General features: G+C 44.7%; 1 protein-coding gene across 1 annotated transcript; it reads left to right on the top strand.

Moving 5' to 3' along the window:
* Positions 1-16906: 16906 nt before the first annotated feature.
* Positions 16907-22399, top strand: RESP18 (regulated endocrine specific protein 18). The gene is made up of 6 exons (XM_036857056.1): positions 16907-17207; positions 18889-18993; positions 20040-20172; positions 20403-20442; positions 20564-20653; positions 22247-22399. The coding sequence occupies exons 1-6, from the start codon at positions 17102-17104 to the stop codon at positions 22295-22297; spliced, it is 525 nt and encodes a 174-aa protein (XP_036712951.1). The 5' UTR covers positions 16907-17101; the 3' UTR covers positions 22298-22399.
* Positions 22400-26564: the final 4165 nt, after the last annotated feature.

Genomic DNA, 26564 nt, shown 5'->3' with positions numbered 1-26564 from the left:
TTACCCATTCTCTTACTGATGGTATTTGGGTTGCTTCCACTGTTTGGCTATGATGAAGAAAGCTCTTATGCACATTCTTATATATTTGTGGACAAATACTCATTATTCTTGGATATATACCTAGGAATAGACCTGGTGGGTTATAGGGTAGATGCATGCTTGTTTTTATAAGAAACTGCCAAACAATTTTACAAAGTGGCTATGCCATTTTACACACCCACCAGAAATGTATGAGAGTTCCAGTTGCTCTACACCCTCACCAACACTTGGTATTGTCAGTCTCTTTAATTTTAGCCACTCTGTTGGGTGTGTAGTGGTAACTCATTGGATTTTTTTTTTTAACATCTTTATTGGAGTATAATTGCTTTACAATTTTGTGTTAGTTTCTGCTGTATAACAAAGTGAATCAGTTATATGTATACGTATATCCCCATATCCCCTCCCTCTTGCACCTCCCTCCCACCCTCCCTATCCCACCCCTCTAGGTGGTCACAAAGCACCGAGCTGATCTCCCTGTGCTATGCAGCTGCTTCCCACTAGCTATCTGTTTTACATTTGGTAGTGTATATATGTCAATGCTACTCTTTCACTCCATCCCAGCTTACCCTTCCCCCCGCCGTGTCCTCAAGTCCATTCTCTCCGTCTGCGTCTTTATTCCTGTCCTGCCCCTAGGTACTTCAGAACCATTTTTTTTAATATTCCATATATATGTGTTAGCATACAGTATTTGTTTTTCTCTTTCTGACTTACTTCACTCTTTATGACAGACTCTAGGTCCATCCACCTCACTACAAATAACTCAATTTCATTTCTTTTTATGGCTGAGTAATATTCCATTGTATATATGTGCCACATCTTCTTTATCCATTCATCTGTTGATGGACAGTTTATTTCCCCATTTTAAAATTGGGTTATTTGTCTTTTAATTGGGTCTTCACCTTTTTGCATCAACGTTAGAATCTGCTTGTGAACTGGAGGAGGAGAGAGATTCAGGATAAAAAAATATTGGATTCTCCTCCACCCCACCCCATCTACCTGGATTGAAGAGGGTCTGTAGTAGAAAGCTCATGCCCCACATTGTGTAGCTGGATATACTGTGGCTTTCAGGAAAAGAACCTGGACTCGCCCATCCTACCTGCCTGAAACCAGGTTCCATGCTTTATTCTTCCAAGGATTCCAGAACTCTTTCCAGCTCTCCTCCCAGGAAGCAGATGAATTTCTTCCCCTATGCCTAGCCTGTCCACCTGTTTGTCCGTTCAGTTTTTGTAGTCCTTTGAGGCTCTGCTCACCTGTCTGTCCACAGGCCCACAGGCAGCCTATTGCCCAAAGACTCTGCTCTTCCCTGCAAGTCTGTGCCAAGGGTGAGTGAGACCCAGAGGATGAAGAGGCAAAGGGTGAATGTGAAGAGCTAACAGAGAAAAGATAATGGGGAGGGGGGATGATCTGGGAGTGATGATGGAGAGGGTGCTGCTCCTGTGCAACCGGGACCTTTGGAAGGCTTCTGGCCAAGATCCATGCTGATGCCATTCTTGTGCCCGTAGAGGGACAGAGCCAGCTGGAGGTGTGGCCGACCAGGCCCCTCCAAGATATCATCAACTGGACCTTCTAATACTGGCAAGGTGTGCCCCAGCAGCTGGTGCCTCAAGAAGAGACTGGAAGAGCTGGAGGAGGGAGGCTGGACCTGTCAGCTATAGGGGTAGGGAGGGACTCCCAAATTGACATTAAAAGCTCCTTCCCCAGACTTCTCATCATACCCATCTCTGGAGCCTTACCTGCCAAGACCCTGGGCGAGACAGGGGTGGTGGTCTCCCAGCCTTCATCGGGGAGCTGCTCTTACCTGGATTCTTTAGAGGAGCATAGTAGAGGTGACTAGAAGTCCCTGGAAGAGGTCAGCATCCATCTCCTCGGGACTAGCCCAACCCCCTGGTGCTGTCCAAGTGCTCCTGAACCAGGAATCATGGGGTCCCCAGACAGAACCTCTCCACCCACCTCCATATATCCTGGACTCTGACCTGGGGGATTGGGCAGCTCCAAGTGTATGGCAAATAGAAGAAATGAAACATGCGGGTGGAGAGTGGGCAATGATTTCTTAAGAAAAAGTGTCCGACCCTTCCTGGAAGCAGAGTTTCATGGTTGCAGGGTTCAGAAGAGAGTTCTGCTTTGAGTTTGAATTACTACTACTAATAACCATAGTGTCTAATGTGAAAGTAATGCCTTAGTGCTTTCAAGGCATTCTTTCCATCCTCAGCCTCATTTGATTCTCACAACAGCATCATTATTAAATTCCCATTTGATCACTTATTACATGCCAAGCACTGTGCTAAGAAACCTACATGCATTATCTCCTGTTATTCTCTCAACAAGCCTATGAGGTTAGTCATTTCATGGATGAGAAAACTGAAGCTTGTCAAGTTTAATTAAGTTTCCAAGAACAGGACTCAACTGCTGAGGTTGGCAGAAGACAAACTCCTGTACTCTGGATCCCTCCAATGCCCTGTGGTCCCTATGCACTTTGGGGAAAGTGGAAATTCTAATCACACTCTGGCTTCTGGGATGGGCCCATCAAACTGTCCCAAGTGTCAACTCATTCCATCCTTCCACCATAATGTCATTCAAGATGTGAAGACTCAGAAGATGGAGCACATGCCCAGCCTCCATGCCCCAGAGACCTGCTCAAGGGATGGGCAGGCAGCCTTTCTCACCAAAACCACCAGGCTAAGATGTGTGAGGCCTGTGCACTACACATATCTGGTAGACAGAGCAGCTGGAAAGGGAATAAGTGTTAGGGCTGTAGGTAGGAGCTGTCAGAAGTCCAGTGAATAGAATGAAGAGAGGGCCTGTCTGATTTCAGCCAGAAGCAACCCGTGATCCATTAGCGATGTCTGCAAAGGGAGGAGACTGGGAAGCACAGCTCCTATTTGCTGTTGTTCCCTACAGTGAGATTCCCTCAGGGATTTTGAAATCCTTCATTTGGGCCTCCTCTCTTTCCCTTTGAGTTCTTTCACCATTGTCTCTTCACCCTTGACTCCTGCCTTGCCTCCCCTCAGAGCCCAGTGACCAAGGTGAACTGGGAGCAACACTGAAGTGGTTTCAGAGGTCCTAAACCAAGAGATGACCAACCCCCGCAAGGCCTTGCTGCAGGTGAGGGCCTGGCCTTGTCTAGGAAGGTTGAGCCCACCAAGAGCCTGTTTAAAGAGGGAGGCAGGGTGAAGGAGGGGATAGATGTTGGCTGATAAGGAATGATAGGACTCCACTGAACCTGACGGAGAGCCTTCTGGAAGAGAGGGCCTGGAGGATGGGAAAGAACAGGGCTTTCAGTACAGACAGAGCCAGCCCAATCCTGGTTCTGCCGCTGCCCAGCTGTGACCTTGGACCCATTATCTAAAGTCTTCAAGTCCCTTCTTCCACAGCTGTGAACTGGGTATGGTAGTCATGGCAACCCTCGGGGGTTGCTGTGAGGATTAAAAGCAATGTATTGGTATGAAAAAATGCCTGCCAGTGGCGGCTGGATTCTAAGGGGGATTCTTCCTTTTCCCACTAGAGGGCGCCCCCACCTTCTCTGTCTCTCAGACACCTTTACACACGTTTCAGCAACGGTGGGATGCAGGGGCTGCGGGCCTCTAGCGGCATGGGGTTCTGTAAGATCAAGCATAGGCACAGAGCTTGAAGTGCCTGCAGAAATCTACTTCAGAGATTTTCTAACTTAAAAAAATATATATATGTATAGATAGATAGATGTGTATATCTCTCTCTCTCTCTATATATATAGATATATATACAGGCTCTGTTTTTCTAAGAAAATCTTGAGTAGGACATGACCCTAATCTTCCCCTCACCCATCCATCCATATACATTATGTGTATATACATTATGCTTTTGTACTTAGTTCTTAAATGGGAGAGTCCCCAGAGCCCCTCGCATTCAGCCTCCCCCTTTCTCTCCTCTGTGGTGTTGAGGAAATCCCCTGAGCAAGGTTTTCAGGCATCTCCTTGGGACCCTTGAGTTCTTTGGAGCTCAGATAGGAAACCTCCCACCAAGTAGGTACCCATCTATCTTTACAGCTGAGAAACTGGGTGGAGCAGGACTAGCCCAGGTCCCAGCCTTCCCCTTCCACTGCCCCTACCCTTCCTCGCAAGGACCCCAGTAGAGGTTGGGCTGCTTCACAACTCAGACCAATTCACACTAAGGACAGTCTGAGGAGGTGACTACTTGAACTTTGACCTAAATGACACAAGGAAACAGCTAGGGGGAGATCTGGAGGAAGAGTCCCACAGGCTGGGAGAATGGCAAATGCAATTGCCCTTAGGTGTGATGGTAGGGCTCTTAGGGCAACAGACAGCATGATGAGCTTGGGACGAGGCCCAAGACTACTCAAGGCTTATAATCTACAGACAGCATTTGGGTTTTTTTTTTTGTTTTTTTTTTAAATTTTATTTATTTATGGCTGTGTCGGGTCTTCGTTTCTGTGCTAGGGCTTTCTCTAGTTGTGGCAAGCGGGGGCCACTCTTCATCGCGGTGCGCGGGCCTCTCACTATCGCGGCCTCTCTTGTTGCGGAGCACAGGCTCCAGACGCGCAGGCTCAGTAATTGTGGCTCACGGGCCCAGTTGCTCCGCGGCGTGTGGGATCTTCCCAGACCAGGGCTCGAACCCGTATTCCCTGCATTGGCAAGCAGATTCTTAACCACTGCGCCACCAGGGAAGCCCAGCATTTGGGTTTTATTCGAAGTGCACTGGGAAATCATCATGGGATTTTTTTTTTTTTTTTTTTGGCCACGCTGAGCGGCTTAACAACTGGACCGCCAGGGAATTCTCCAACACAGGATTTTTTTTTTAAAGGAAAGGAATAGGAAAATACAAGCATTTTCTAAGACACACTGATGTTGATGGAAAATAGATTATGAGGGCTTCCCTGGCGTTGCAGTGGTTAAGAATCCACCTGCCAATGCAGGGGACACGCGTTCGAGCCCTGGTCCGGGAAGATTCCACATACCGCGGAGCAACGAAGCCCGTGCGCCACAACTACTGAACCTGCGCTCTAGAGCCCGTGCTCCGCAACAAGAGAAGACACCACAGTGAGGAGCCCGTGCACCGCAACGAAGAGTAGCCCCCGCTCGCCGCAACTAGAGAAAACCCACGTGCAGCAACGAAAACCCAACGCAGTCAAAAATAAATTAATAAATTTATTAAAAAAAGAAAATAGATTATGAAACAGACAACAGTAGAAACAAGTAGACCTGTTTGGGACTATTGAGTTATCCAGGGGAGATCTGTTGGTACCTTGGACTAAGATCATGGCAACATTGCTGGGACGCTCCTAGCTGGGCTCCATCCAGAGGCAGCCTGCACTTCAGAGGTGCTCCAGCCCTTCACCCCTTTCAAAGACACTGGTCTCCATCCCTGTCACCATGGCAGCAGGGCCTCTTTAGCTTGGATTGGCTGCTAGACCTCGTCATTGGTACTGTGGCTGACCCTGTGATGGGGGCTGTTTACCATGGTTCTATCAATTATGTAAACAAGGAGCTGCCATTCTCCTCCAGGCTCAGGGGACAGACCAGCCCTGTGTCTAATGGAAAAATCCCCAGAACTAGAGATGGGCACCAGGGAAGGGCCTGCAGTCTGACAGTTCCTGAGTCACTAGTCTCAGGGTTTATTCAGATCAAGACTGCTATTGAGACTTGTTCTGAATTCAGTTGGAGGGTGAGGTGGGCGAGGGAGGGAGTGGCAACACCTGCCTCATGGTATTCATTGAAAATTCCTCGTTTCTTCCCATTTTAGGATGTCTTTGAGCTGTTCCCTAATCTGAGTCACAAGCTTGCAGCTGATTAAGCCCTCAGGGGAAGACTCCCAGCCCCACACCTTCCCTGGTGCTTTCAAGAAGCAATTTCAGGCTGACCCAAATCTGGGTTATTAAAGCTGATTTTCAAGCAAACTCTTCCTACAGACTTGTCTGGAGGCAGGATGGGTGGGATTTAGACCCAACCAGAGTCTCTGAGGTGAGTGAAGTGGGATCCGAACACAGGGAAGCTTGGGGCATGGGGTACGGAGAGCACAGCCCCTGGTTGCACCGAAGGCCTGGTTTCAGATCCCTCCCTCCTCCCACAGACCATTTCTAAGGCGGGTAAAAGGCAAGGTGGAATTGCCGCTGGAACGACTGCCATCCTCACCCAAGCCTTCAGCTGTGTCTTCTTGGTTTTCCTTCCATTTGTGGAAGGAAAGTCTTCCCTCCAGACCCCAAGAAACCACACAGAGAGTAATGCACATTTAACAGGTTTATACTTACAGTCAGTTTGCCCCTGGGAGCGGGGAGATTAACCATCATTGCTCAGCCCAACCAAACTCCAGCTGTCCCACACCTCGGGCTTTATATTTCTCAAAGCACTTTAACACTCAACTCATTTGATCCTCACAAATGGGAGCACGGGGGAAAGTATCAAGCCCACTGTCTTAGCCTGTTCAGGCTGCTATAACAAAATACCATAAACTTGGTGGCTTATAAACAGTGGAAATTTATTTTTCACAGTTCTAGAGGCTGCAAAGACCAAGATCAAGGCACTGGCAGATTAGGTGTCTGGTCAGGGCCTGCTTCTTGGTTCATAGATGGCTCCATCTTGCTATAACCTCACATGGTGGAAGGGCAAGAGATCTCTCTAGGGTCTCTTTTATAAGGGCACTAGTTCCATTCATGAGGTCTTTACCCTCATGACCTAATCACCTCTCAAAGGCCCCACTTCCAAATACTGTCACCTTAGGGGTTAGGATTTCAACATATGTATTTAGGGGGGACTAAACATTCAGACCATAGCCCCCACCCACTTATACAGCCCAGAGAAATTAAGAGACACTCCTCTGGTAATACAGGCTTAATCATGCTGCCGATGCAGGTCCTCTCCCCTGTATCCTTGCATCTAAGGACATAGCTAAACATAACACTCAGCATGTTTATCTATATCTAGTTCTTATTAACCAGGTTGACCCCTATGACCCACCCTACTTTTTCCCATCATATATTCACTGTGCCTGGCCACTGCAATGCATGGTTCCTGCCTCAAGGCAATTGAAGACTAGTCAGGGAAGTATTGTAAGTCATAGATACAATGTATTCATGCAATAGATATTTATTGAACACCTGCGTAGCTGACTCCATAGAAGCCCTGCTTCATGTCCCCTGGCCTGTCTCTGCACCCACATGCAGCTGCAGGTGGACAATATCTGCATGTGCTGACAGCTTCCCACCTCAAGCCATGGGACTCTTCTCATCCAGTGGATTTTCTGGAAGGCCCAGGGAACTTGCCTACCTATGCTCAAGACAGCCTTGAAATATCTGGGATTTAACACCCTCAGAGGCTGCCCTCAACCAGTTAAGGACTTAGTTTAGTGGGTAAAAGTTTCAGCATATCCCTCCCTTGGTGGGGGTCAATCTAAGTTCCACACAGACCCTCAGGGGTCCCCAGCAGGATTCACTCCCAGTTGCTCACTGTGATGGTTAATTTTCTGTGTTAATTTGACTGCACTAAGGGATGCCCAGATAGCTAGGAAAATGCTATTCTTGAGTGTGCCTGTGAAGGTGTCTTTGGAAAAGGTTAGCCTTTGAAATCAGTAGGTTGAGTAAAGAAGATCACCAATGCAGGTAGACATCATCCAATCCATTGAGGGCCTGAATAGAATAAAAAGGTAGAGGAAGGACAAATTTGCTGTCTCTTTGGACTTCCCTGGTGGTCCAGTGGTTAAGACTCTGTGCTTCCACTGCAGGGGCTGCAGGTTCGATCCCTGGTTGGGGAAGTTCCGCATGCTTCACGTGGTGCAGCAAAAAAAAAAAAAAGACATTAAGAATTTGCTCTCTCTGCTTGAGCTGAGATATCCATCTTCTGAGTTTGGTTGGGTATCAGTGCTTCTGGTTCTCGGGCCTTTGGACCCAGACTGAATTATACCACCAGCTTGCCTGGTTCTCTCCTTGCAGATGGCGGATCACGGGACTTCTCAACCTCCATAATTATGTGCTTCCCCTTTTCTTCCTTATTTTGGATTATTGAAACAGTTTTTAGTATTCTAGTTTAGTGTATCAACTGTGTTTTTTACTATCTTTCTATGGTTTTTTAAGTGGTTGCTCTAAGGATCAGAGTAGACATGCTTAACTTTTCACAGTCTACTTATAATCACTGGTTTACCATCTCAAGTGGAATATAGAAATCTCACCAGCATACAGGTCCCGTTAATCTCCCCCATTTCTGTTGTAGTGGTCAATTAGAATCAATTACACCTACATACATTGAAACCTCTATCAGACAACGTTATAATTTTTGCTTTCAACCATCATACATATTTTAAATGATTCAAGAGGGAAAGAATAGTCTATAATATTTACCCAGATATTTCCCATTTCTATTGCCCTCCCTTATTCCTTATGTTTCAGGTTTCCTTCAGATATAATTTCCCTTCTATCCAAAGAACTTCCTTTAGCAATTCTTGAAGAGCAGGTCTGCTGGCAATTAATTAGTTTTTCTTCATCTTCATTTCACTTTCATTCCTGAAGTGCATTTTACTGGATATAGAATCCTGGGTTGACAGTTCCTTTCTTCACCACTTAAAAAATGTTATTACAGGGCTTCCCTGATGGTTCAGTGGTTAAGAATCTGCCTGCCAATGCAGGGGACACGGGTTCAAGACCTGGTCCAGGAAGATCCCACATGCCGCGGAGCAACTAAGCCCGTGCGCCACAACTACTGAGCCTGAGCTCTAGAGCCCGCAAGCCACAACTACAGAGCCCACGTGCCACAACTACTGAAGCCCGCATGCCTAGAGCCCGTGCTCCGCAACAAGAGAAGCCACGACAATGAGAAGCCCGCGCACCACAACGAAGAGTAGCCCCCGCTCACCGCAACTAAAGAAAGCTCGTGCGCAGCAACGAAGACCCAACACAGCCAAAAATAAATTAATTAATTTATTTATTTAAAAAAAATGTTATTACACTTCTGGCTCCCATCATTTATAATGAAATATCCACAATCATTTGGATTATTATTCTCCTTTAAGTGATGTGCTGTTTTTCTTTCAGACTGTTTTCAAGATTTTTTTCTTTGCTTTTAGTTTTTAGAAGTTTGATTATGATGTATCAGGACATGGATTTCTTCGGGTTTATCCTGTTTGGAGTTCACTGAACTTGTTGAATCTGTAGGTTTATGGCTTTTGACAAATGTGGGAAGTTTTCAGCCATGATTTCTTCAAGTAATTTTTTATGTACTACCCTTTTTCTCCTCTCCTTCAGGGGCTCCAATGACAGAATGTTAAACTTTGGGTATTGTCCCACAGGTCCCTGAGGCTCTGCTAATTTTCTTCCCCAATGTTTTCTCTCTGTTGTGCTGATTGGATCATTTATATTGATCCATCTTCAACTTAACTAACACTTTCCTCTGTCATTCTTATTCTGTTAGTGAGCCTATCCAGTGAGTTTTTATTTTGGCTATTGTATTTGGTAGTTTTAAATAGCATGTAAGAGAAATAAACAGAACAGCTAGTGGTAGGAAATGTGGTTGGAGAAGTAGGCCCAGAACTGACCATATGGGACCTTGCAGGTAATAGTAAAGAGTACTAGTTCTTACACAAAGGGCAGAAGAAAATCACCAGATATTTTAAGGAAATGAATAGAATGATGATTTAAAATTTTAGAAGACCACCTTAGCACTTTTGGAGAATGTACTGATAGAGGGCAAGAGTGGAACAGATAGATCTGTTAGGAAGTATTGTTTTGGTTCAAGGGACACTGTGGTGGCTTGGACTGGGCAACTGCAGAAGGCTGAGCACCTCCAGCTGGCCATGAACTCTACCTGGAGGAGCTTGAGCCTCAAGGGGAATCCAGACCTGCATACTCACCAAGGGAACAGCTTCTGACTCCTCTCACCATGGCAACTGTGCTTCCTTTGCCCAGATCAGTTGCTAGGGTGACACATCAGCACTGAGTGACTGAGCCCCACGATAAGAACTGGTTACCATGGTGTAAAGTCTGCAGACAAGAATCTGCCATTCTTCTCCAGGTTAAGGTCCTTGACTGGCTCTAAATCTAAGGGAAAATCAGGGGCTGGAGAGAAGATCAAACACAGGAGCCAAGGCAAGGCCAGCTGTGGGGCAATTGCTAAGTCACTGTGCCTCAGGACTTGCCCAAATCAAGACTGTTATTAGAGCCTGTTATTTATTGGGGGAGGGGGAGTTTACATTTTAGAGGGGGAATAATCTAGCACATATATACACAAATTCAAAATCCCTTGTTTCCTACCATTTTAGGGCTTCTTTGAACTGTTTTCTTCTCTGAGCAAAATTTGCAGCTGGTTGAAACATTCCTATCCTCCACCCCCTGCAATGCCATCTACAAGGACAGTTCTAGGACAACCTGCTTCTGAATTTTTTAAGTGGGTTTTTGTCAAAACCCTTTCTGTGGGCTTGTTCGGTGGTAGGACAGGTGGCCTCCAGACAGAGCCTCTGAAGTAAAATATATAGGATCAGAACAGAGAGGACATTTGGAGTCGGGATGTAAAATAGCTCCTTGGTGCAGCTGGAAGCCTGGTTTCTGATCCCTTTCTCTTTCCAGATGTCATTCATAACATGAATGCAGGGCAGGGTAGGACCACAGCTGAAGTGTAATTTTTCCTCATCCACTTCCCCACCATCACCACCTGTCACACTTTATGGTGGTCTTTTTTCCCTTGGGAAAGGAAATTCCTCCCCTTGAACTACAAAAGTCCAATAGGCCTGATAACCTGCTTGGTCTTCTGAGGATATTACTCTCAACATTAGGGTCCCCTCCAATGAATAGGGAAAAGAAGTGCAGTATCAATGCACATATAATTTATCATTTTGATAGCTATTTCTCTGGTAGTTTGAAATCTTAAAAGGGAGAAAGAGGGCTTCCCTGGTGGCGCAGTGGTTGAGAGTCTGCCTGCCAGTGCAGAGGACACGGGTTCGGGCCCTGGTCTGGGAGGATCCCACGTGCCGCGGAGCAGCTGGGCCCGTGAGCCACAATTACTGAGCCTGCGTGTCTGGAGCCTGTGCTCCACAACAAGAGAGGCCGCGATAGTGAGAGGCCCACGCACCGTGATGAAGAGTGGCCCCCGCTCGCCGCAACTGGAGAAAGCCCTCGCACAGAAACGAAGACCCAACACAGCCATAAATTAATTAATTAATTAATTAATTATTTAAAAAAATAGCTCTTATAAATGTGTTAATTTACAAGAAAAGGCAAACTATTGGGGAACCTCAGTAGAGAAATAGAAACTATAAAAATGAATAAAATTCAAAATCTATAAATGAAAAAATACCATCCCTTATTCATTGAAATTAAATTCATTGAATGAGTTTAATAGCAGGCTGGATGCAGCAGAAGGAAAGATCAAGTTAATAGAAATTATCCAAACAGAAGCACTGGGAGAAAAAGATTAAAACAAAAACAAGACACAGAGTCTAAGACCTGTAGGATAATAGCAAGTAGTCTAACATATGTGTAGTAGGAATTTTAGAAGGAGAGGAGAGGAGAGACACAATGGGAACAAAAAGTGTTTGAAGGTATAATGTCTAAAAATTTGCCAGTATGATTGAACTACATCAACACACACATAAAGAAGCTCAGCAAACCCCATGCAGGATAAATACAGAAAGGACACATATAGGCACATCATAACTAAGTTGCTGAAAACCAAAAGAAATAGGAAAATATTTAAAGTGGACAGAAAAAAAGATGTATCTCTTTCAGAGGGACAACACTAAAAATGAAGGCAATCTTTTAGACCATAGAAGCCAGAAGACAATAGAATAATATCTTTATGCTGAAAGAAAAAAGTTAAGCCCCAAATTCTATACATAGTGGAAACATCTTTTTAAAATGAAGGAGAAATGGAGATTTTTTTTTTTAGGGTTTTTGAAAATTAATTTATTTTATTTATCTATTTTTGGCTGCATTGGGTCTTCGTCGCTGCCCACGGGCTTTCTCTAGTTGTGGAGAGTGGGGGCTGCTCTGCGTTTCAGTGCGTGGGCTTCTCATTGCGGTGGCTTCTCTTGTTGCAGGGCACGGGCTCTAGGTGCACGGGCTTCAGTAATTGTGGCTCACGGGCTTAGTTGCTCTGCAGCATGTGGGATCTTCCCAGACCAGGGCTCGAACCCGTGTCCCCTGCATTGGCAGGCAGATTCTTAACCACTGAGCCATCAGGGAAGCCCTGGAGATATTTTTAAATAAGCAAAAAGTATGAGAAATCGTTGTCAGCGGACCTGAACAAGAAATGCCAAAAGGAGCTCTTCAACCTGAAAGAAAATGATCTCAGATAGAAACTGCAATCTGAAGGAAGAAATAAAGAACATACACCAGAAATGGGAAATATGTGAGTAAATATAAAAGACTATTTTTTCTTACTATCTTTAAAAGTCTACTGACTTACTAAGGCAAAATAAGTTTTAAAAGTATTGTGTGGTTTACAAAATATGTAGAAATAAAATATATAACAATAATACACAATGGGAGGGACAAATGAATTATATTGTCATAAAGTTTATACATTTTGAGTGCTGTGACATAATATTAACTTAAAGTAGTTGTGATAAATTAAGGATGCTCACTGTCGTTTCTAGAGCAACCTCTTAAAATAATACAAAGGAGTACAGCTAAAAAGTCAGTAGATAAAGTTAAATACTAAAAATTATTTGATTATTCCAAAAGAAAGGAGAGAAGGAGAAACAAAGGAAGATAAAACAGGTAAGACAAATAGAAAACAAATAACAAAATGGCAGAATTAATCCCAAACATATCAATAATTACATTACACATAAGTAACTAAACAATTCAATTAAAAGGCAAAGATTGCCAGTCTAGATTACAAAAAAAAATAAGAAAAACAAACTATATCTTGTCTACAAGAGATATAAATTTTTTTTTACTTTCTGCACAAAGTGTAAAGGTTTTTTTTTTTTATTTATATGTAACATAAGCAAAATTATTTGTCAATAAATTTCACATTCTGATTCTTTCCACTGCCAATCACCTTAGTTCCTCCAAAGCCATAAACAAGAGATATACTTTAAATATAATGACAGAGATAACTTGAAAGCAAGATAATGGAAAAAGACATGCCATGAAAATGCTAACCAACAGGAAGCTGGTGTGGCCATCTCAATATCAGAAAAAGCAATTAAGGACTCCCCTGGTGGTGCAGTGGTTAAGAATCCGCCTGCCAATGCAGGGGACATGGGTTCGAGCCCTGGTCAGGGAAGATCCCACATGCCATGGAGCAACTAAGCCCATGAGCCACAACTACTGAGCCTGCATGCCACAACTACTGAAGCCCTCATGCCTAGAGCCCGTGCTCCACAGCAAGAGAAGCCACCACAATGAGAAGCCCGCACACTGCAAAGAAGAGTAGACCCTGCTCACCGCAACTAGAGAAAGCCCGCATGCAGCAGCAAGACCCAATGCAGCCAAAAATAAATAAATAAATTTATAAAAAAAACTATACTCCAATAAAAATTTTTAAAAAAAAGAAAAAGCAGGCTTAAGATAAAGAGTATTACTAGAGATAAAGAGGGATATTTCATAATGATAAAAGGATCAAACCCTTAAGAGGATATAAAAATCCAAAATGTGGATGCATCAAGTAACAGTTTTAAAAAACATAAAGCAAAATTGATAGAACCTAAAGGAAAGATAGACAATTCCACAAATGTATTTGATTATGGTGGATAGATCAAGCAGAAAAAAGTAAATACAAATACGAAAAAATTCAACATTAAACAATATGACTTACTTGACATTTATAGAACACTAAAACCAACAATAGCAAAATACATATTCTTTTCACATGTACATAGAACACTCACCAAGATAGAGTATCGGCTGATCCATGAAACAAATTCAATAAGTCAAAATAATTGAAGTCATACAAAGCGTGTTCCCACATCACAATGAAATTCAAAAATAAATAAATAAAAGCAAAAAAAAAAAAACTTAAAAAGTCCCCAATAGTAACATCCTTCTAAATAATCCTTGGGTCTAAGAAGTCACAAGAAAAATTAGAAAATATTTACCGTTGATAATTAAAACACAAAAAAACTAATGCTTAGAGGGAAATGTATAGATTTACATGACTATTGCAAAGAAGAAAACATTTAAATCAATGATCTCAGTTACCAACTAAAGAAGCTAGAAAAAAATAAGAAGTGAAACTCAAAAAAATAGAAGGAAATGATAATAAAGAATGGAAATCAATAAAATGGGCAAAACAATAGAGAAAAAGCAATAAGACCAAAAGTCAGTTCTTTAAAATGATCAATAATATTTATAAATCTCTAGCTACACTGATGAAGTAGAAAGAAAAATACGAAGTATCAAAATCAGGAATTTAAAAAGTGAAACTTCAAATTTCCACAGCTATTAAAAGGATAATAAAGAAATATTATGAATATCTTTATGCAAACAAATGTGGTAACGAATATTATGAACAAATTTCTTGAAAAATTCAAGTTTCCAAAAGAGACATGAAAAGAAATAGAATATCTGAATAGCTAAAGAAATTGAAATTGTAATAAAACTTGCTCACCAAGAAACTCCAGGCCCATACACTCAAAGAAATAATATCACTCATACAGAAACTCTTTCAGAGCATAACAAAAGAGGGAATGCTTTCTGACCAAATTTATTGGGTCAGCATAACTGAACATTTGGAAAAAAAACATAGGAGAAAATCTTTGTAACTTTGGGATAGGCAAACATTTCTAAGAACACGGAAAACATTAGCCATAAAAGATAAAATTAATAAATTGAACTTTCTTGAAATTAAATTATTTTGCTCTTCAAAAAACACTATTAAGAAAATTAGGGACTTCCCTGGTGGTCCAGTGGTAAAGAATCCACCTTACAATGCAGGGGACGTGGGTTCCATCCCTGGTCAGAGAACTAAGATCCCACATGCCGCGGGGGAACTAAGCCCGCACAACACAACTACTGAGCTCGGCACCTCAACGAGAGAGCCCGCGCACCACAGCTACAGAGCCCACGTACCTTGGAGCCCTCGCGCCACAGCTAGAGAGAGAAAACCCGCAGGCCACAACTAGAGAGAAGCCCACGCGTCACAACGAAAGATCCTGCATGCCTCAACGAAGATCCCGAGTGCTGCAACTAAGACCTGACACAGCCAAAAAAGAAAATAAATAAATAAAATAAATAAATATTTTTTTAAAAGTTTGGCAAAAGAAAATTAAAATGAAATGCTCAGAGTTGGAGAAAATATTCACAAACCATTAATCTGTTAAAGGAGTTGTAACCAGAAGTATTAGAGAATTATGTAAATTAGGGAATAGTAAATATTTTTAGACATTGTGTTTGTTTCCAATTGCTGCTGTAACAAATTGCCTCAAATTTAGTGGCCAAAAACAATTTTGTTACCTTACAGTTCTGGAAGTCAGAAGTCTAAAATCAAAATGTCAGCAGGGCTGTGCTCCTTTTGGAGGTTTAAAGGGAGAATACATATTCTTACCTTTTCAGCTTCTAGAGGCTGTTTGCATTCTTGGCTTGTGGGCCCTTCCTTGCACCATTCCAGCCTCTTGCTTCCAACATTATATCTCCCACTACTGACTCTGACCCTCCTGCTTCTTTCTATAAAGACCTTTGTGATTATATTGGACATACTCAGAAAATCCAGGATATTCTCCCCATCTGAAGTGAATCACCTTCTAAGGTTAATCACACCTGTAAAATCCCTTTTACCATGTAAAGTAACATATTCACAGGTTCCAGGGATTCGGACGTGGACATCTTTGGGGGTCATTACTCAGCCTACCGTAAATATCTTAATGGTATTTTGGTTATGTAGAAAACTATCATTAATTCTAGAAGATGCATATTGAATTATTTAGCAGTGAAATGTCATGATGTCTGTAAATTACTTTTAAATACTTCAGCAAGAAAAAGAAGAAATTGTGACAAAAATATTTTATTTATTTATTTATATTTGGCTGCATTGGGTCTTTGTTGCTGCGCGCGGGCCTTCTCTAGTTGCGGGGAGCGGGGGCTACTCTTCGTTGTGGTGCACGGGCTTCTCAATGTGGTGGCCTCTCTTGCTGCGGAGCGTGGCCTCTAGGCGCATGGGGTTCAGTAGTTGTGCCACACGGGCTCGGTAGTTGTGGCTCGCAGGCTCTAGAGCGCAGGCCCAGTAGCTGTGGCGCACGGGCTTCGTTGCTCCGCGGCAGGTGGGATCCTCCCGGACCAGGGATCGAACCCATGTGCCCTGCATTAGCAGGCGGATTCCTAACCACTGCGCCACCAGGGAAGTCCCATGACAAAATCTTAATAATTGTTACGTCTGGGTGGTAGGTATATTCATGCTTCATGTTTATTTATTTGAGTCTTCTCTTTTTTAATATTTGAAATTTTTCATAATAAAATTTTAAGCTTAATGAAAAAAAAATATTGAAATGCCAGTCTAGGGCTTAGGAAGCTCACATATTAGCCTGTAACTAAACATGAGTGGAAGCAAGGGATCGGTTATTTAATAGTTACTTAGCTAGTTATTGCAGTAGCTCTATGAAAAAGAGTACAGTGGTTTGAACCTGGGCGATGGCAGTGGATGTGGAGAAGTAATGGATGTGCATATACTCAGCAGGTCAAACCCATGATTGCTGAAGGTTTTAAGGCGGGTAAGGGTGAAGTAAGCATCAGGATAATAAAAATAGACTAGATTCATTGAGTGCCGACTATCCAGTCGCTGTTCACATTTAGTCCTCGCAACAAACCCATGAGGCAGGTACAATTCGCAGTCACATTTTACATGCAATCCGTTTTTCCAGGCTTGGGATTGGGAGTTGAGGCGGTAGTCCTCGGGATCTGGTTTATGTAAAAAAGGAGTGGGCTCCTGGGAGTAGGGTGGGGTGGCCTGTGGGGAGGTAGGGAAGTAAGGGTTGGGTAGGCGTCCGCAGGGGCAGGGCCCGCCGGCCACTGGTCCAGCTGCCAAGGGAGCTTTGTGCAGATCCAGTCTCGCTAGCAGGTGGAAAGCGACGGCCCCGCTCAGTCCCTCCAGCAGCTGTCTCTACCTTATCTGCGACTTAGGTGGGGAGCCAGCGCACCAAGCCCGGGAGGATGCAGCGCCCGCTGTGGCCTGGGGGCTTCCGGGGGCTGTGGCTGCTCCTCGTCTTCCTGCCGCTGAAGAGCCGCCCCGGGAGCGGCAGCGACGTTAGTGATCACGGTCAGGAGGAAACCTGGCGGGTGCGGGCAGGGCCAGAGAGCGATTCTGAGAGAAGTGGGTCCGGGGGCCTCAAGGTTAGGAACTTAGGAGGAAAGGAATCTGTTTGGGGGGGGGGTGAGAAGAGAAAAATGCGCAGAAAAGAGGCGCAGGCTTGGCGTGGGGCTCGGTATATGGGGTATGGACTTAGGAGAAGCGGACTCGGGAAGATTGGGGATTCGGGAGAAGGACGGAAAAACACACGGGCAGAGGGAAGTAAAACCGGCCTGGGCGGCCGCAAGAGAACCAAGACGCGCTGAGGGGCCAGGGAAGAGATGCCCATGGCTGAGGGATAGTCAGGGGACCAGGATCTCTGGACAGTAGGAGCAGGGACCGCGGGTATCGGGCTCCGGAGAGAAGGCTGGGCCGAGGGATGAGGCAAGGCTTCTTTATAAGCCCCTAGAGCCTGGTGTTCGCGATCCAATTTCCGGTAAGAACGGGAAGGCTAGGATGGGGTAAAAAAGGATGGAGGGGGAAAGGGTCCATCCTCTTCCTCCCCCTTCACTCTGCGCCAACCGGGTGGACCATCGCTGACACGTCTGAGCAGCCAGAGACCGACTGCGCAGACTCGAGGATTCCAGCGCCCTGCGCTTGGGGCAGGCGCAAACTCCTAGCCTGATGCCAGCTCTCCTCGCCCGACTCTTGGGTTTAGAGGCCAATGCAGAGGACTCGCGAAAAACTGTAGGAGGAGACCTGGGGGCGGGGGGCGGGGCGCGTGGGGTGGGAGAGGACCGGCAAGACTTGTGCGGATGACTCGCTCTCTTTACTGCCCGGAGCCGCCTCCATGCCAGGCTTTGGCCACCGCTCAGCACCACGGACAGCGCCAGGTGCCCTGTGGGTCTGACTGAGGGTGTCTGGGTCACCACTTTTCTATCAGTTTTGGGAGCGCTGCCTCAGAGAAGATGTCTCCTTCCAGAAGCTATTTTCCTTCTCAATATTAGGTTCTGCTCCTTCCTAAAGCCAGGAAAATGATATTAGGATCCATTTGACTGGGGAGGAGAATTTCCTTTTTATAATGTCTCATGGTAGTTCCACTATAGGAAAACAAACAAACAAACAAACAAACAAACAAAAAACCCAGACTCCAACCCTACCCCATTTACCTGGAATGAGGAAAGTGTGTATAGCATTAGGAATTATCTCCACCCCTGTCCTTCCCTTATGCACAGTTGGGCAAACTGTGGCTTTCAGGGCAAGGATCCAGACAGTCAAACCCTATACATACCAATACTTTCTTCCTCGAAGAATTCCAGGCGTCCTCTCCAATCCCCTCCAGGCTTCAAAGCCTATCCTGAATGCAGTTCACCTGCTTTCCATGCCCTACCTGTTCACCTGATTATCCATTGTATGTGTGTAGCTTTCTGAGTCTCTTCTTACCTCACCCTCCACAGGCTGCCTGTGGAGCTTGGTTCTTACCTGGAAGTTGGTACCAAAGGTGAATGAAGTGCAGGGGCTGAAGAACAGGGCAGGTGGTGACGGGGGAAGGAAAAATGAAAAGGAGGACTTGAAAGGACGTGGGGGTCTGGTGAGGGGGACAGAGACCACTGAACCCAAGGATGATAGTGGAAGGAAGCTGCTTTCCTTCAGCTGGAATTTGGAAGGCTTCTGGTCAAGCTCCTTTCTCACAGCACTATTTTGCCCTTAGATGGTCAGGGCCAAGTGGGAGTGGGGCACCTCTGGACCCTCCAAGGATTTACCTCTCCAGTCTTCCAGCAGTTGCAAGTTGTACTCCAGCAGATTATGCCCCAAGGTGAGTAAGAGCTGGAGAAGAGAGGCTGAGGCTTGGTCAGATACAGGGGTATAGTGAGGGGCTTTTTGATCTGAGAACAGGCTTTCATCCCCAAATGTCTCTACTTGACACTTTCCTGTCATGCTTACCTCATGGAGAGTTGGGAGAGACCAAAATGGGGATGGATCAAGAAGGGCAGGCTGTTTGCCCTTGAACACCCTGGAAGGGCCCAGCAGAGGCTTCTAGAAGAAGCCCCTGGAAGAGGTCAGCATCTAACTCCTTGGGACTAGCCCCAACTCCAGGCACTATCTGAGTTTTTCCAGAGCCAGGAATCCTTAAGTTCTCAGCCAGGAGAATACACACACACACACACACAGATACACCCCTAAGCCTCTGAGTAGGAAGCAGAGCAAATTGTATGACAAATAGAAGAGAGGAAGGAAGGGGAGTGGGGACTCCCTTGAAGACAGATGGCTGACCCTTCCTTAGAGCAGAGTTTCATGAATGGGAGAAAAGTCAGATAGGAAATCTGGCTTGAGTTCATGTTACTACTACCTCTACTGATGTCTAATATGTGCAAAATGCCTTAGAGTAGTGGTTCTCAAAGTGCACCCCCAGACCAGTAGCATCAGCATCACCAGGAGGCTTGCTGGAAATGCTAATTCATGACCTTCACCCCAGACCTCCTGAATCAGAAACTCTAGGAGGGAGGAACAGCAATCTGTGTTTTCACAAGCCGTGCAGGAGGTTCTGATGTACTCTCAAGTTTGGGAATCACTGCCTTACAGTTTTCTCAGCACTCTGTGCATCCCTAATCTCATTTAATTTTCACAATAGCATCAAATGAGTCAGCAAAAAGAGTATAGTCCTAATCCTAACTGAACGTTTATTATATGCCAGGCACTGTGCTAAGCAAATTTTATATGCCATCTCATTTAATTCTCCCCACAAATTGTGATCCTTTGGCTACTTGAGGGAGAGGGGGAGTTTTGACCTCACTCTGGTCTCTGGAGTGGGCCAGTCAGAGCATCCCAGGTATTAATTCACCACATCCTTTCAACCTGCAGGTTTGTTCTGGGAGGATGACATGACCCAGGATGTGATGACACAGAAGATGGGACACATTGGCAAATTCCACTCCCAGGATCCATGTGTGAGGATCGGGCAGGCAGCCATGCCCACCAAAACCACCGGGGTGAGGTGTGTGAAGCCTATGGTCAGTCCATGCTGTCTGGTGGACAGAGAGAACAGGGAGGGAACGGGTATTAAAACTGCAGGTAAGAGCTGCCAGGAGCACTCTGAGAATGACTCAGAAGTCCTGTCTGGGATCTGCAGGAAACAGTTCCATGAACCACTAGTGATATCTGCAAAGGGAGACGAGGGAGGTGCTAGCAAGCCTAGGTCCCATTTGTCATCCCCATCTCTTCTAGGGGCAAGCAAGCGGAGAAACTTCGACTCCTATTCCCCAAGGTGAGACTCATGTATCTTCTCAAGACTTTTAAAGCCCTGACTTTGGGTCCCATCTCTTTCCCTCTGGGGCCCTGTCACCCTTTTCTGCCTCCTTCTTGACTCCTGGCTTCCCTCCTCACAGATCCCAATGGTCAAGGTGAACAGGGATCAGTGCTTTACCTCCAAAGTGGTTTTGAAGGCCCTGAAACGAGAGGTGACCAACCCTGTCAAGGTGAGGGGCTTGCTTTTTCTAGGGAAGTTGGAATCACCAAGGACATGTTTAAATGAGGGAGGCAGGTGTGAAGGAGGGGAATGGGTATTGGTGTGTGAACAGAGAAGCTGAAGAACAGATCTTTCCCAATTGAAGGGTATCCCCATTTTCCTGTCTCTCTCAGACTACTTGTGGGCATCCATATGAAAGGTTGGGGGGCATGATGCAGGTGCTGGCAGTCTCTAAGGATGAAATGATCTATAGGATCATTCACAGGCACTGAGTTTACAAAGGCATAGAAAACTGCAGAGTTTTCAATGTTAAGTAAAAAGTCCTCCTTTTCTCCATGTACTCCCTTGTATATAGCAAGTGTTGGAAAACTCCTTTGGATGAATCGCAGACGTAGCCCAGAGGCCTTCACATTCACCTCTTCCCCACCTTGCTCTACTCTGTGGCCTGGGCAAGTCAACTGGGCAAGCCTCTGAGTTATCTACCTAGGATGCTTGAACTCTTCAGAATCCAGATTGAAAACACCCATTTAGCACTCCCATCTATCTATAGATGAGACATTGGGGCCCAGGCTGGTCAAGCAACTTACTCAAGGCTGCATAGCAAGTTCATGGCAGAGCTAAGACTGGACCCAGGTCTCCTGATTCCCAGCCCCTTCCCCTGCACAGTCCCTGCCCTTCCTCGCAGGGCCTGCAGTGTGGGTTGTGCTGCCCCAAACATCAGACTCCTCCACATTGACAAAAGTCCTTTTTTGAACTAAGACCTAAATTACAAGAAGGTGGCAGCCAGTGGAAGATATGAAGGAAGGGCCTCCCAGGAAGAGGGCACCGCAATGACAAATGCCCTGAGAGAAGGATACCATGGCAAGACTGAGGGAAAGTCCGTGGTAGAACATTAGGTTGGAGAAGTAGGCTCAGGGTTGACCACACAGGGGCTCATAGGTCATGGTGAAAGTTTGGATTTTATTCCAAAGGTAGTGGCAAGTTAACTAGGAAATTTTAAGGACGGGGATGTAATAATGTGATATGATTTTAAAAGGTCACTCTAACGGTATCAGGGATGGATTGTGAGAAGAGCAAGAGTGAAAACTGAGAGTCCTGTAAAGAGCCAGTCATCCTGGTCCAGGGGAGACGGAGGTGGCTTGGACTGGGGTGGTGGCAGCAGAGCCGGCACTGCCAGCTAGCCACGTGCTCCATCCAGGGGCAGCCTGCACCTCTGGGGGCTTCTAGCCTCTCATACTCTCCTAGGAAACCAGTTCCTACTCCCATAAGATGGCAGCTGAGCTTCCTAAGCTTAGGTTGGTCACTGGGTCCACACACTCAGAGCTAAGTGACAGACCCATCTGTGAGAGACCGGTCGCTGCGGTGCCTTCATGAAAGCAAACAAGGTGCTGCCATTCTTCTCCAGCCTGAGCCCAAGGGAAAATCAGCGGATGAGAACTCTATGAATTCTGTGTGGGAGCAAAGGGGACAGGCACTCAGTCGATGGGTTGAGTCACTGTGAGCTGACTCAAATCAGGCTGTTATTGAAGCATTTGGGGGAGAGTAGGTGAGGGAGGGGCCACCTCTCCACATACTGATTCCAATCCTTTGTTTCTGGTTTTAGGGCTTCTTTGAGTCGCCCCCTACTGTGGGCCACAACCTTGTTGCTGATTGAGACCTAATGCGAAGCTGCTTTGCCCCAGTGCCCTCCCCATTGCCCTCTGGAGGGGCAGTTCCAGGATGACCGAAATCTGGATCATTAAAGTGGCTTTGATGCAAACTCTCTGTGACTTGCCCTGAGGCAGGATGGGTCGGGTTTGGACCTGGCCACAGCCTTCAAAGTGAGAGAGGTGGGACCAGAACAAGGGTTGCGGTGAGGAGAGCACACCTCCTCTCTGCTGCCGGAGGCTGCTTCTGCCTTGTTTTCCTTCCAGTGACCATTCCTGAAGTGAGGAAAGCAAGGACGGGACCACAGCTGGAATGGCAGCCTTCTTTACGCACATCCAGCTATGCTGTGTGGTCTAGTTGCCCATACTTCCATGTCAGACAGGCCTGCACTCTGCTGTTTTATGAGGGTCTCCCACCTCCAGTATTACAGCCCCTGCCATTGCTCTCCCACTCTTTGTGCTCTCAAGAATCAACATAGAAGTGCTGTAATCAAAGTGTACACACATTAAATGTTTTGCTGACTCTTGCCAGTTTGCTCCTGGTAGCTTAGAATCTTACAAGGGAGGGAGTAATCTGATCACTCATGCTCAGCCCAGCCAAATACCAGAATGTCCTATTTGCAAAGCTTTATACTTCCCGAGGTACTCTCATACATCAGAGGTGTAAGCATGTGGGCAGATACCAAACTTTAGTTTCTCTAAAGAACTGGCACTTGGCCACACATCTCATGCATTTAAGCAACACAGAGAAATTAAGTAACTAGGTCTTGATGGCACCGATTCTTGGTCATGCTGCTGTTTTTGCCCTCTCCCCCTCTATTCGTTGTGTTCAGGAATGTACCTAAACCCAACACTAGACCACTCATATTCATTTGTACCTAGTTCTCATTAAATTGGGCAACCCCTGCTACTCACCCACATTTCCCCCTCATTCATTCGCTCTTTCTTTCCAAGACAGAAAATGGGGAGAAGAAGATGAGCATTTTTAAAAGGAAAGTAAGTTTAGTTCTTATTGCAGACGGGCAGATTATATGATTTGGATCATATTATTTGATAGAAAATGGGAAGCCACTGAAGGTCTATTGAGCAAGGGAGTGACACAATGAAAGCTGAGCTTTAGAAGAACAATCTCACATTTCTGTAGAAGGATGGGTTAGGGAGTAGGAGAAAAGTGGCAACATTGTAGAAAGACTGTTGAAATAGTGCAGTGTGCCACACAAGGACCTGAACTTGAGTGAAAGAGGACATATAAGAGAGATATTTTGAAGGATGAATTAATAGGCCTTGGCAACTGTTAGGGGTTGAATCCTGTCCCCCCCAAAATTCATAAGTTGAAGTCCTAATCTCCTGTACCTCAGAACATGACCTTATTTGGAAATAGGAGTGTTACAGATGTAATTAGTTAATTTAAGATGAGGTCATTCAGGTGGGCCCTAATCCAGTATGACTAGTATCCTTATAAAAAGGGGAAATTTGGAGACAGACATGCATAGAGGGAAGATGACATGAAGAGATACAGGGAGAAGATGGCCACCAACAAGCCAAAGAGAGAGGCCTGGAACAGCTCCTTCTAGCCCAAGAAGGAACAAACCCTTATAACACGTTGATTTTAGACTTCTAGCCTCCAGAACTGTGAGACAATACATTTCTATTGTTTAAGTTCCCCAGTTTGTGGTATTTTGTTACAGCAGCCTTAGGGAACTAATACAGGTGATTTTTGTTTTTGTTAGAGATGTTTTGCCTTAGTGAATAATGATGCTGCTCATGGAGCAGGGACATCTGGAGTGTTGGTTGGGGAAGGAAAATGGATGTACTCTTTTTTTTTTTTTTAATTTTATTTTTGGCTGCGTTGGGACTTCGTTGCTGTGTGCGGGCTTTCTCTAGTTGCGGTGAGCGGGGGCTACTCTTCATTGTGGTGTGCAGGCTTCTCATTGCAGTGACTTCTCTTGTTGTGGAGCATGGGCTATAGGCATGCGGGCTTCTGTAGTTGTGGCATGTGGGCTCAGTGGTTGTGGCTCGTGGGCCCTAGAACACAGGCTCAGTAGTTGTGGCACACGGGCTTAGTTGCCCCGTGACATGTGGGATCTTCCCGGACCAGGTCTCGAACCCATGTCCCCTGAATTGGCAGGTGGATTCTTAACCACTCCGCCACCAGGGAAGTCCCTGGATGTACTCTTTTTTTTTTCACACACACACACACTGTATTTTATTTTTACAAGAGATAAACTGACACCAAGCATTGTAAATGGATGACCACAACAAAAGCAACAATGATTGCAATTACCAAACATGAAACACACTCATACTATGTCATAATATTGACATTCAGTCCTGGATGTACTCTTAAAGGTTAAAGCCAAAAGCCTGTTCAAGGACATCACAACAGCAATTCTCTCCTACATCATTACTTTTCCCCTGCATGCCTGATAATTTTCATCAATATATAAGTATGCTGCAATATCTCCTAGATCTGATTTTTTTCTCAACTTCTGCTTCTGGTAATGGTGCACTACGTAATTCATACTATCTCTGCCTGCTGAAGACAGCTTGTCTTAGTCTGATTCCTCCCAAAATCAAAGCTTGAAGTAAGGACTTGCATGTGGGTCGTGTAGATTGGGATTAGATTTCAAGATGAGGAGTGAGAGAATGGGAAGGGTGAAACAGAGGGCTTGAAAAGTTATTGAAGGGTGCGTTAAGGAGTTATAGGCAACTGAGGTAAGTTCTTGTGGGGACTCTCTTAGGCATCATGTACAATGCACCTCAGAACTGTCCTCTGAGACAGAGAAAAGGAAAGTATTTATCCTATGGGACCATCCCCCATTGGATAAAGGGTTGCACTACAGGATGCTAATTTCCTTATATATCCAGGTTTTTCATGCGTGAGAATGTCTGAGCAGAGTCCCAAGGATATCTAATGCTGTGGTAGCAGAGGACCCAGGCCAAAAACAAAAGATCTGCAGTGCAGGTGAGACAGGTGGTATCAGATTACACCTGCATCTAGCTGGTGGCTGCAGTAATGGCTAGAATTAAAAGGTAACCCAAGAGGATGCAAAATGGGACAATAAATGGTGTCTAATATACCTTAAAAGCTGGATGGAAAAGTATCCAAAATCTTCTTAAAAGCATCAAGGAGCTAGCAAAAGAGTGAAGAGTAATTGACTCAGGTCAAGATCCAGGAAAGGAACAGAATCCAGAGGTGGTAAACCCAATGTTCACAGTTGCTTTAGACTGGGGAAATTTTCCATTTTAAGAAGCAGTCAAAAAGCTGATTTAGACAGCCTATGGAGCTAGAGTAGTAGATGTCAGTGTCCAGGCCTGTGAAAGGAAGAATTCGAGTAAACTGCTCTCTGTTTTGGTCTGGGACCAAGAAGCAAACTCTATAAATAAGGGGAAAATGGAAGTCAATCCACCCTTGCTCAGATCGCAGCATGTCCTTGTAATTGTATTAAGGTTATATCAGATTGCTAGTGCTTTTAGGCACTTGCAGAAGTAAATGAAAATCCTCTAAGACCTTAAATTATTTCTACAAAAAATTTTTCAATTTTTTTCAAAAATTTTCACAAATTTTTCAATACTATAGTCTGCACAATAGATAACAGAAACAGACCCATAGTGATCCAATGATTGCAAAGCAAAACAACTGTGCTTTACTGTGTTCAAGCATATAAAAGCCAAATTGTAATTTTTGACAAGGATCTAGAAACCACAGAAAGTAATATGGAAGATTTTTTTAAAAGAATCAAACAAGTCAAAATACATGAGGCAAAACTGATAGAACTGAAAGGAAAAACAGAAAAATTCACTTGTATAATTGGAGACTTCAACACTCCTCTGTCAGAAATTGATAAATCAAGCAAGCAGAAGATCAGTAAAGATACAGATGACCTGAGCAGAACAATCATTCTGTTTGATCTAATTGACATTTAGAATATACCATCCAACAACAGCACAATGCACATTCTTCTCAAGCTCACATGGAACATTCATCAAGATAGACCACCATAAAACACACCTTAACAAATTTAAAAGACTAGAAATCATACAGAATACATTCTTAGACCACAACGGAATTAAACTAGAAATCAGTGACAAAAAGATAGCTGGAAAATCTCCAAATATCTGGAAAACAACACCTTTCTAAACAATCCATGGGCCAAAGAAGAAATCTCAAGAGAAATTTTAAAGTATTTTGAAATAAAAAAAAATTAAAATATAATTTATCTCAATTTGTGGCATGAAGTGAAAACAGTGCTTAGAAGGAAATTTATACAATGA

Source organism: Balaenoptera musculus, chromosome 7 (genome assembly GCF_009873245.2).
Source record: "Balaenoptera musculus isolate JJ_BM4_2016_0621 chromosome 7, mBalMus1.pri.v3, whole genome shotgun sequence".
Lineage (NCBI taxonomy): Eukaryota > Metazoa > Chordata > Mammalia > Artiodactyla > Balaenopteridae > Balaenoptera > Balaenoptera musculus.
This window is presented reverse-complemented; position numbering and strand designations above follow the sequence as displayed.